The sequence below is a fragment of the Stegodyphus dumicola genome, chromosome 4, assembly GCF_044657685.1.
Source record: "Stegodyphus dumicola isolate Sdum_Otavi_A_Nest chromosome 4, ASM4465768v1".
NCBI lineage: Eukaryota > Metazoa > Arthropoda > Arachnida > Araneae > Eresidae > Stegodyphus > Stegodyphus dumicola.
In genome coordinates, this window is record NC_140771.1 from 163,794,020 (window position 1) to 163,806,952 (window position 12,933).

The 12,933-nt window shown below is 29.4% G+C and overlaps 1 protein-coding gene across 2 annotated transcripts in view; it reads left to right on the forward strand.

The window, feature by feature from the left end:
- The window catches only part of LOC118181225 (uncharacterized), a 318,060-nt gene that overhangs the window by 187,844 nt on the left and 117,283 nt on the right, over nucleotides 1–12,933 (forward strand). For both annotated transcript variants that reach the window (XM_035350312.2, XM_035350313.2), the window contains one exon: nucleotides 12,211–12,389. In XM_035350312.2, coding sequence (XP_035206203.1) covers nucleotides 12,211–12,389 — 179 coding nt within the window. The remainder of the gene's footprint in view (nucleotides 1–12,210; nucleotides 12,390–12,933) is intronic.

Sequence of the window (12,933 nt, forward strand, 5' to 3'; positions counted from 1 at the left end):
TCATCCAACTTATACCGCCTTCTCAGGTTTAGGAATAAATTATCATATCCCTATCAGTTAAATGATTTAGAGTGAGTATTTAACGCCTGCTCTTTTAAGGCAATGGTTGATAAATTGAAAGGGAATTAGATTATTTTTGAGAATTTTGATAAGGATCAAAATTTCGCGTTGTAAATCTATTGTATCTGTGCATATAGTTTTAATTCGTTGTATTTGATTAATTATAGTATTGTTAATTACTTTTTTGGATATGTTGGAGTTCCAATTTATTAATTTGTTAGTATTGAAATTGAAGTTTCTTGTTTTGTCAAAAAGTAAAATTTTTTTGTAATTAATGATTTGAAGATCTAGAAAGTCTATGCTATTTTGTGAATTATTAGTTTTATTAAGTTTAAGACAATTCGGATAAATGTCGGAGTTTTCAATTTTACCAAAATTATTAATTGTAATAAGGTCATCAATAAATCTGTAGGTGTGTTTGTAGTAATTTAACTCTTGTGGTTGTAGATTTTTTTGGAAGTTAAATTCTTTGACAAATAAAAAGATATTACAGATCGAGGTGCTGGAATGTAAGCCCATTGGCAATCCTCTGACTTGTTTAAAAAGTTGATTTTGAAACTTGATGTAGTTATGAAAAAGTGTGCATTTTAGGTAGGTTTTCCATTTGTCAAGAGTCATGATATTGAGTATATTAGGGAAAAGTTTTGGTAGATCAAGTAGACTGGTATAGATTTCTTCTAGAGGAAGTGAGGTATATAAGTTTTCAAAATCATAGCAGTTAATGTTTTGGATGTTAATGGTATGAATGGTATTAATGACAGGAGTGTTATTATGAATGATCCAGCAATAGTTATGATTAGTGTTACAATCATTGAAAATAAATTTACAGATTTTATTAAGTTGAATTGAAAAATAAGAGTCTATATTTTTCTTGTAATTATTAGTTCCATTAGCTATAAATCTAAATTTTAATGGTGTTTTATGGAATTTGGGAATCGCATAAAGATTAGTAAATCTGTTGTAGTTTGCATTGAAAGTAATATTGAGTTTCTTATGAAAAGTTTTAATCCTGTTTATTATAGATGTTTCTGTAAGGTTGGCTGATTGATAAGTAGTTGCGTTGAGAAGTTCTTTATGAATAATCTCAGTGTAGAATTGTTTTCATATAATACTAAAGTTATTAGTTGCTTTATCTATTTTTGTAATAGTAAAAAGCTGTTTTAATTTACTAATATCAGATGTAAGTTGCGACCAGTTCAGTGTACTTTTAAATTTGAGGTGACTGATTTCTGTGGATATGCGTTGAAGAATTTTAGCTTTCCATTTTAAGAAGGTATCTATGGGAAAATTCAGTTGATAGCTTGCTTTAACTATAAATTCGTTGATGTTGTTTTCGAAAGTCTTGTAACAGTAATTTGTAGTCATGTTTCTGACTGGTCTAAATTTTGTACCATAACTCATTAGTGTTTTTAGTTGATGGTTTTGTATGATATTCAGGTTGCCAGTAATTATGTGCTGGTGATGAGAATCTACGTAATTGCTGTAAATTGGTGTCTTACAATGTCATTCTGCAGTTTCATCTATTTCATGGTGGTTAGTAAGCAAGTTGCTTAAGGTCCTTTGATATTTAAATGCAATCATTGGTATAGTGTCAACTGCGGGGAAGTAATCTTTACAATCTCTGATGATTCTTGAGAAATGAATATTGTCAAACTGCGGATGCAGAAAATTGACTTTAAAATAAATTTTGCGTTGAGTGAGACTATTAGAGAGTCTGAAAAGACTAAAATCAAGAATCATGTCTTTAATGATTTGTATGTCGTCGTAGCTTTCTTGAATGAATTTTTTTAGTTTGATAAGGAATTTATTAGTACAGGAGTGTAACCAGTTGAGAAGTTTCTTGGGAAAACAGTCTGAGTCAAAAAAACATTTCAATTGTTTTTTCAATGCAAGTGTATCCAAAGTGGATAAAAATCTCGCATTATTTTTTATTTTGCTTCCTCTTTTTCCTCTCTGCGTTTTGATGCTGTAGAGTTTAAATTGGCTGAAAATAGACTTCTTAGAAGTATCTCTATGACTATGTATATAAGTGTTAAGTCCATATGGATAAAGTGAACGTTGTTTTAGTATATAGAGAGATTCCTGAAAAATTCGTGTTTTGTGATTGGGTATTATATCTAGTATTTGAAGTTGAATAGAGTTGAAGTCATGGTGTTTAAAGTGTTCTAATTCTGCTGTATTAAGTTGTGATGGTGTACTTATTTCAATGTTATTTTTTTGTGCGTTGAATTTTTTTATTTGAGCTCTATGGTTATTGATTCGAAAGTTAAGATTGTTTTTAGTCTGTCCTATATATTTAATATGTCAAGTACCGCATGTAATCATGTAAATACAGTTAAATGTTTTTCATAGAAATTGTTTTTTGGGTTTACCTGTAGCAGGCATGGCGTTAAATTTTCAAGTTTGTCATCTAGTGGAATGACATTTAGTGATTTCAATATGAGTTAAACTAGCAAGATATAAAAGTAAGGAGGCTGCTAACCTTCAATACAGTAAAGTTTTTGTATAAGAACTTTAAAACTTAAAAAGGTTGGAGATAATATATAAAGTGGGTACATTAGGTAAGAGATAAATAGCGCTAATAGCTGCTATTTAGCATATCAAATGTTGTATGAACTTAAATCCATTTAGTGCGAATACAAGTTATTATTACTTGCGCAATTGCTGCAAAGTTAGTTAATAATAATTTATTTCCTAAACAGTATTGATTAATTGATTATATTATCTCCTAAGTTTAATTAAAGTAGAATTATTTTAAAAGTGTGCATCCATACTGGTAAGTTATATTTTGAAAGATGTTTTGAAGTAATTTGAAAGCAAAATGTTAATAATGTTTTAACGGGGACTGGAGTTAAATCATCACGAGGAATAATATTACAATTGTAAAAGTAAAAATTAAAACATGTAATTATTGTCATTGATCGGAAATTAGTTGACTTTTCAAGGGGAACAAACCAACTCCCGTTCAATGATCAATAATTGATAAAAATACGTAAATATGAAAGTGTTTCGTCTTTACTCGAGTTATAAGTTAAAGCCAAACCGGCAATTCTAGTCAGGCCAAATATTTCCGCGAATAGTTGTTACTCAAAGAACTGATTCTCATGAAGCATTTTAGTCAATTCAATTTGGAGTAAAAATCAATTACTGTAGAGAAATCTTGTAAAACTCGAGTAATCGTCCCCGACACTATCATCTTTATGTATTTGACTACTATATTATTTGTAGAAATTAAACATTCGGAATTGTCATTATGAAATCGAAATCAAAGTAAAGTTGAAATAAACATAGAAGATTATAAAAAAGATAAATAATGCAAACTTTGCAAAAACAAATCAAAGAGAACATAAAAATAATATAAAAATAATATAAAAATAATATAAAAATAAAATAGAAAATAATATAAATAAGATCAGTGAATGTACATGAAGATATAAAGGCCAGAAAGGTATTAAGTAACTTACATTCTTTCTAGTGGGGGAGTTGGCAGTGTGTTCTCTTCGTGTCTGACTCAGAAGTGTAGGGTATCCGAAAATTCTTACCGGCAGTAGGGGCTTTGAATTATATCAGTCGGTAAGACAGGTTGAAGAAATTTATGGTAGTGGGTGGGACTTTGAATTCTTGAGGGATGTATTTTGTGGAGTTCTTATCTGAGAGAGACCGTCTGTTAAGATTTTTTTAAAAATACTAGTGAATGGAAATTAATTAATTTCTGGCTAATTGTCGTGTCGCAATGATTAAGAATTTAAGAAAGGAAAAAGGCATTTTCGCTATCCAAGAGCTAGTAGACAGTCTAAAGGCAGGAAATAGGCCCATTTTTTTAGTAACAGTATAGTAACAGTATATGTCTGAAGACAATTAGCTTTTTACAATATATACAATTGAGTAATTACACTATATACAAATCTTTCAACTGACAGTCATCCAACTTATACCGCCTTCTCAGGTTTAGGAATAAATTATCATATCCCTATCAGTTAAATGATTTAGAGTGAGTATTTAACGCCTGCTCTTTTAAGGCAATGGTTGATAAATTGAAAGGGAATTAGATTATTTTTGAGAATTTTGATAAGGATCAAAATTTCGCTTTGTAAATCTATTGTATCTGTGCATATAGTTTTAATTCGTTGTATTTGATTAATTATAGTATTGTTAATTACTTTTTTGGATATGTTGGAGTTCCAATTTATTAATTTGTTAGTATTGAAATTGAAGTTTCTTGTTTTGTCAAAAAGTAAAATTTTTTTGTAGTTAATGATTTGAAGATCTAGAAAGTCTATGCTATTTTGTGAATTATTAGTTTTATTAAGTTTAAGACAATTCGGATAAATGTCGGAGTTTTCAATTTTACCAAAATTATTAATTGTAATAAGGTCATCAATAAATCTGTAGGTGTGTTTGTAGTAATTTAACTCTTGTGGTTGTAGATTTTTTTGGAAGTTAAATTCTTTGACAAATAAAAAGATATTACAGATCGAGGTGCTGGAATGTAAGCCCATTGGCAATCCTCTGACTTGTTTAAAAAGTTGATTTTGAAACTTGATGTAGTTATGAAAAAGTGTGCATTTTAGGTAGGTTTTCCATTTGTCAAGAGTCATGATATTGAGTATATTAGGGAAAAGTTTTGGTAGATCAAGTAGACTGGTATAGATTTCTTCTAGAGGAAGTGAGGTATATAAGTTTTCAAAATCATAGCAGTTAATGTTTTGGATGTTAATGGTATGAATGGTATTAATGACAGGAGTGTTATTATGAATGATCCAGCAATAGTTATGATTAGTGTTACAATCATTGAAAATAAATTTACAGATTTTATTAAGTTGAATTGAAAAATAAGAGTCTATATTTTTCTTGTAATTATTAGTTCCATTAGCTATAAATCTAAATTTTAATGGTGTTTTATGGAATTTGGGAATCGCATAAAGATTAGTAAATCTGTTGTAGTTTGCATTGAAAGTAATATTGAGTTTCTTATGAAAAGTTTTAATCCTGTTTATTATAGATGTTTCTGTAAGGTTGGCTGATTGATAAGTAGTTGCGTTGAGAAGTTCTTTATGAATAATCTCAGTGTAGAATTGTTTTCATATAATACTAAAGTTATTAGTTGCTTTATCTATTTTTGTAATAGTAAAAAGCTGTTTTAATTTACTAATATCAGATGTAAGTTGCGACCAGTTCAGTGTACTTTTAAATTTGAGGTGACTGATTTCTGTGGATATGCGTTGAAGAATTTTAGCTTTCCATTTTAAGAAGGTATCTATGGGAAAATTCAGTTGATAGCTTGCTTTAACTATAAATTCGTTGATGTTGTTTTCGAAAGTCTTGTAACAGTAATTTGTAGTCATGTTTCTGACTGGTCTAAATTTTGTACCATAACTCATTAGTGTTTTTAGTTGATGGTTTTGTATGATATTCAGGTTGCCAGTAATTATGTGCTGGTGATGAGAATCTACGTAATTGCTGTAAATTGGTGTCTTACAATGTCATTCTGCAGTTTCATCTATTTCATGGTGGTTAGTAAGCAAGTTGCTTAAGGTCCTTTGATATTTAAATGCAATCATTGGTATAGTGTCAACTGCGGGGAAGTAATCTTTACAATCTCTGATGATTCTTGAGAAATGAATATTGTCAAACTGCGGATGCAGAAAATTGACTTTAAAATAAATTTTGCGTTGAGTGAGACTATTAGAGAGTCTGAAAAGACTAAAATCAAGAATCATGTCTTTAATGATTTGTATGTCGTCGTAGCTTTCTTGAATGAATTTTTTTAGTTTGATAAGGAATTTATTAGTACAGGAGTGTAACCAGTTGAGAAGTTTCTTGGGAAAACAGTCTGAGTCAAAAAAACATTTCAATTGTTTTTTCAATGCAAGTGTATCCAAAGTGGATAAAAATCTCGCATTATTTTTTATTTTGCTTCCTCTTTTTCCTCTCTGCGTTTTGATGCTGTAGAGTTTAAATTGGCTGAAAATAGACTTCTTAGAAGTATCTCTATGACTATGTATATAAGTGTTAAGTCCATATGGATAAAGTGAACGTTGTTTTAGTATATAGAGAGATTCCTGAAAAATTCGTGTTTTGTGATTGGGTATTATATCTAGTATTTGAAGTTGAATAGAGTTGAAGTCATGGTGTTTAAAGTGTTCTAATTCTGCTGTATTAAGTTGTGATGGTGTACTTATTTCAATGTTATTTTTTTGTGCGTTGAATTTTTTTATTTGAGCTCTATGGTTATTGATTCGAAAGTTAAGATTGTTTTTAGTCTGTCCTATATATTTAATATGTCAAGTACCGCATGTAATCATGTAAATACAGTTAAATGTTTTTCATAGAAATTGTTTTTTGGGTTTACCTGTAGCAGGCATGGCGTTAAATTTTCAAGTTTGTCATCTAGTGGAATGACATTTAGTGATTTCAATATGAGTTAAACTAGCAAGATATAAAAGTAAGGAGGCTGCTAACCTTCAATACAGTAAAGTTTTTGTATAAGAACTTTAAAACTTAAAAAGGTTGGAGATAATATATAAAGTGGGTACATTAGGTAAGAGATAAATAGCGCTAATAGCTGCTATTTAGCATATCAAATGTTGTATGAACTTAAATCCATTTAGTGCGAATACAAGTTATTATTACTTGCGCAATTGCTGCAAAGTTAGTTAATAATAATTTATTTCCTAAACAGTATTGATTAATTGATTATATTATCTCCTAAGTTTAATTAAAGTAGAATTATTTTAAAAGTGTGCATCCATACTGGTAAGTTATATTTTGAAAGATGTTTTGAAGTAATTTGAAAGCAAAATGTTAATAATGTTTTAACGGGGACTGGAGTTAAATCATCACGAGGAATAATATTACAATTGTAAAAGTAAAAATTAAAACATGTAATTATTGTCATTGATCGGAAATTAGTTGACTTTTCAAGGGGAACAAACCAACTCCCGTTCAATGATCAATAATTGATAAAAATACGTAAATATGAAAGTGTTTCGTCTTTACTCGAGTTATAAGTTAAAGCCAAACCGGCAATTCTAGTCAGGCCAAATATTTCCGCGAATAGTTGTTACTCAAAGAACTGATTCTCATGAAGCATTTTAGTCAATTCAATTTGGAGTAAAAATCAATTACTGTAGAGAAATCTTGTAAAACTCGAGTAATCGTCCCCGACACTATCATCTTTATGTATTTGACTACTATATTATTTGTAGAAATTAAACATTCGGAATTGTCATTATGAAATCGAAATCAAAGTAAAGTTGAAATAAACATAGAAGATTATAAAAAAGATAAATAATGCAAACTTTGCAAAAACAAATCAAAGAGAACATAAAAATAATATAAAAATAATATAAAAATAATATAAAAATAAAATAGAAAATAATATAAATAAGATCAGTGAATGTACATGAAGATATAAAGGCCAGAAAGGTATTAAGTAACTTACATTCTTTCTAGTGGGGGAGTTGGCAGTGTGTTCTCTTCGTGTCTGACTCAGAAGTGTAGGGTATCCGAAAATTCTTACCGGCAGTAGGGGCTTTGAATTATATCAGTCGGTAAGACTAGGTTGAAGAAATTTATGGTAGTGGGTGGGACTTTGAATTCTTGAGGGATGTATTTTGTGGAGTTCTTATCTGAGAGAGACCGTCTGTTAAGATTTTTTTAAAAATACTAGTGAATGGAAATTAATTAATTTCTGGCTAATTGTCGTGTCGCAATGATTAAGAATTTAAGAAAGGAAAAAGGCATTTTCGCTATCCAAGAGCTAGTAGACAGTCTAAAGGCAGGAAATAGGCCCATTTTTTTAGTAACAGTATAGTAACAGTATATGTCTGAAGACAATTAGCTTTTTACAATATATACAATTGAGTAATTACACTATATACAAATCTTTCAACTGACAGTCATCCAACTTATACCGCCTTCTCAGGTTTAGGAATAAATTATCATATCCCTATCAGTTAAATGATTTAGAGTGAGTATTTAACGCCTGCTCTTTTAAGGCAATGGTTGATAAATTGAAAGGGAATTAGATTATTTTTGAGAATTTTGATAAGGATCAAAATTTCGCGTTGTAAATCTATTGTATCTGTGCATATAGTTTTAATTCGTTGTATTTGATTAATTATAGTATTGTTAATTACTTTTTTGGATATGTTGGAGTTCCAATTTATTAATTTGTTAGTATTGAAATTGAAGTTTCTTGTTTTGTCAAAAAGTAAAATTTTTTTGTAGTTAATGATTTGAAGATCTAGAAAGTCTATGCTATTTTGTGAATTATTAGTTTTATTAAGTTTAAGACAATTCGGATAAATGTCGGAGTTTTCAATTTTACCAAAATTATTAATTGTAATAAGGTCATCAATAAATCTGTAGGTGTGTTTGTAGTAATTTAACTCTTGTGGTTGTAGATTTTTTTGGAAGTTAAATTCTTTGACAAATAAAAAGATATTACAGATCGAGGTGCTGGAATGTAAGCCCATTGGCAATCCTCTGACTTGTTTAAAAAGTTGATTTTGAAACTTGATGTAGTTATGAAAAAGTGTGCATTTTAGGTAGGTTTTCCATTTGTCAAGAGTCATGATATTGAGTATATTAGGGAAAAGTTTTGGTAGATCAAGTAGACTGGTATAGATTTCTTCTAGAGGAAGTGAGGTATATAAGTTTTCAAAATCATAGCAGTTAATGTTTTGGATGTTAATGGTATGAATGGTATTAATGACAGGAGTGTTATTATGAATGATCCAGCAATAGTTATGATTAGTGTTACAATCATTGAAAATAAATTTACAGATTTTATTAAGTTGAATTGAAAAATAAGAGTCTATATTTTTCTTGTAATTATTAGTTCCATTAGCTATAAATCTAAATTTTAATGGTGTTTTATGGAATTTGGGAATCGCATAAAGATTAGTAAATCTGTTGTAGTTTGCATTGAAAGTAATATTGAGTTTCTTATGAAAAGTTTTAATCCTGTTTATTATAGATGTTTCTGTAAGGTTGGCTGATTGATAAGTAGTTGCGTTGAGAAGTTCTTTATGAATAATCTCAGTGTAGAATTGTTTTCATATAATACTAAAGTTATTAGTTGCTTTATCTATTTTTGTAATAGTAAAAAGCTGTTTTAATTTACTAATATCAGATGTAAGTTGCGACCAGTTCAGTGTACTTTTAAATTTGAGGTGACTGATTTCTGTGGATATGCGTTGAAGAATTTTAGCTTTCCATTTTAAGAAGGTATCTATGGGAAAATTCAGTTGATAGCTTGCTTTAACTATAAATTCGTTGATGTTGTTTTCGAAAGTCTTGTAACAGTAATTTGTAGTCATGTTTCTGACTGGTCTAAATTTTGTACCATAACTCATTAGTGTTTTTAGTTGATGGTTTTGTATGATATTCAGGTTGCCAGTAATTATGTGCTGGTGATGAGAATCTACGTAATTGCTGTAAATTGGTGTCTTACAATGTCATTCTGCAGTTTCATCTATTTCATGGTGGTTAGTAAGCAAGTTGCTTAAGGTCCTTTGATATTTAAATGCAATCATTGGTATAGTGTCAACTGCGGGGAAGTAATCTTTACAATCTCTGATGATTCTTGAGAAATGAATATTGTCAAACTGCGGATGCAGAAAATTGACTTTAAAATAAATTTTGCGTTGAGTGAGACTATTAGAGAGTCTGAAAAGACTAAAATCAAGAATCATGTCTTTAATGATTTGTATGTCGTCGTAGCTTTCTTGAATGAATTTTTTTAGTTTGATAAGGAATTTATTAGTACAGGAGTGTAACCAGTTGAGAAGTTTCTTGGGAAAACAGTCTGAGTCAAAAAAACATTTCAATTGTTTTTTCAATGCAAGTGTATCCAAAGTGGATAAAAATCTCGCATTATTTTTTATTTTGCTTCCTCTTTTTCCTCTCTGCGTTTTGATGCTGTAGAGTTTAAATTGGCTGAAAATAGACTTCTTAGAAGTATCTCTATGACTATGTATATAAGTGTTAAGTCCATATGGATAAAGTGAACGTTGTTTTAGTATATAGAGAGATTCCTGAAAAATTCGTGTTTTGTGATTGGGTATTATATCTAGTATTTGAAGTTGAATAGAGTTGAAGTCATGGTGTTTAAAGTGTTCTAATTCTGCTGTATTAAGTTGTGATGGTGTACTTATTTCAATGTTATTTTTTTGTGCGTTGAATTTTTTTATTTGAGCTCTATGGTTATTGATTCGAAAGTTAAGATTGTTTTTAGTCTGTCCTATATATTTAATATGTCAAGTACCGCATGTAATCATGTAAATACAGTTAAATGTTTTTCATAGAAATTGTTTTTTGGGTTTACCTGTAGCAGGCATGGCGTTAAATTTTCAAGTTTGTCATCTAGTGGAATGACATTTAGTGATTGCCTTTATTAATGACGGCCATTGACGTTTACATTTGAAACAGGAGACTAGTGGATTTGTTGCCAATCTAGAGAAACGTAGCTTCGCAACAACAAAGATAACGCATTCATTTATTATTGCCAATTAAATCATGCTCAATTCTTTCTGGAATTTTTTCGAGGAAATAAGCGTTTGAGATTTACTTCGTAATTTTTAATATAGATATTTTGAGTTTTTATGTATTTTTGCCTTCTCGCGAAGTGAGAACTGAATTAATTAAATGAGAAATACTCAATCGTCTGTGAAAAACTGTTTCTTTTTTGTTTTGTTTGCTTAATTTCTTTTATACATCATTGTAGCTTCATTATAGTATTTGAATAGAAGATGTGGCAACGATTAGATAATCCTATTCTTTAAATGATATAAATTTTGTGCATTATGAGTTATAATATGAACGAAATATATAAGTTAACTGTTGTATAATTATTGGTTTATATAACAGTTAACTTAGTTTCCGTTATAAAATTATAAGTTAACTGCTGTTATATAATTATTAATACTGTTAAGTGAATCTAGCGACAGAGTGTCGCTATGGTAATCATATACTAGAGTGAATTTTAAAGAATGCATTTATTCTATTGTGGTTTATGCGCTGTCGGCGAAGTAGATTTAATTCAATCCAATAAGTTTAAATGAAATGCAAGAAAAAATGCGTATAATTTAATATTCCAATAGAAGGAAGTCATGTGGTGTACACATCAGATTTTTTTTATTACGTTTTTGAATGAAGCATACCGAAAAAGGACATATATTTACAAAAATAATCATAAACTTCTTTGTTTCTTAAATCATAAATCATAAACTTCTTTGTTTCTTACTACATCTTTCTGCTAAAACACTTCATGGCGTTCTGATTTTTATAAAGTTTGTAATCTTGGAAGGAAAATGCTAAAAATTATCTTTATCACCAATCTGTAGATACTCATCAGCAGTCTAGTTCTTTCTGTAGATTTCTCAATTTTCAACTACGGAAAAAAAGCGTTCACATGTAAATGTAAAACGATTCAGCTTATTGCATAACTTTGTAACTGAGGTTATTTATCTTTTGTCAAGGTTTAATAAAAATTAATCAAATTTGCATATCTTCAAATCGTTGAATAAGATTTATATCACATTGCAAATCAATTAGCTCCATTTCCAGATTTTCCGAAGCGTTTCTAACGTTTGTTTTTATTAATGAAGATGATGTAAAATTGGGTTCGATTAAAAAATCTTAAACTTTTTTTGAATTCTTATAATAATAATGCTAATTAATTTACAGAAAATGTATTAGCGGGCCTCAAGTTTGAGACCAATAATTGAAAATTTATGAATGATATATTATTTAATGAAACGAGCAATTTAAATGCAATAAACGCACTTCTTAATAACTAAATTTTTTATTTTAAAATTCAGTAATGTATCTAATTGAAATCAATTAAAATGCATTTATAATTCAGAACTTCTCCAGTTAATTATTTTTACGAGCATTCGGTACGTCATTATTATATAGAAGATATTTTTATTATGATATATTCTGTGCCTCAGCTCAAAATTATTTAATTTTTTCTTACTATTTATTTATTACCTAGCAACAGACACCAATGCTAATTAATAAATGAATCATAAAATGCTTGTAATGACATTCTTGTACTTTGCTAGGACTGAATTCAGAATGCACAATATCAATGTATAAAGTAAATGCTTCCGAAGTCTCATTTTTCTTTTAATTTTGCAGTTCGCATGCATTGCGAAGCGACTTCTATGACGGCCATAGTGAAAGTGATTACGCCGTTCCGAGGTCGTCTGTACGCTTTAGGCCACCCATACGAGTGCTACGAAGTGTCTGTCAGGGCAAATGGCGAAGTGGCACTCACTATGCCCTTGCACGGACGAACTTGTGGAACAAAAAATCTGGTAAGATTAAATCTTTTACTCGCTAGTTATATTTTTTTCTTTCTTTTGATAATAATAGTTCAGTTTATGCTCTTGTAATGCAGTTGTTAAACGACTGTTACGTTGTGTGGAAATTCAAAGTAAAAATAATAATAATAATAAAAAAAAACATTAAGTGTGTAAAACAAAATCATTGCGGACCGTTATGTTTAGCGTTAGAAATACCTTTTATGAATTCTAACGAGGTTGTATGTATTCCATAGGAACCATCAGTTGGTATCTTTTAAACGCAAGGAAGTAGAAGATATAAAAAGTAAAAAATAATAAGAACGAAACTAAGCAAAGGATGCTTTAATTCATATTAATTTTAATGCTTTATTTCAAACACAGTGTACTCTCGATTATCTGGGATAATGCCGGGGAAGCAGGTCACGAATAACTGAAAAACACGAATAATCCGAATTATAAATTTTCATACATATTGTGCGCGTTTATTTAAAAAGCAGTCATTTTACATAGTCTTTGAAAGCGTTAAATATTTGTCAAATTTCACAGAGTATTTTTG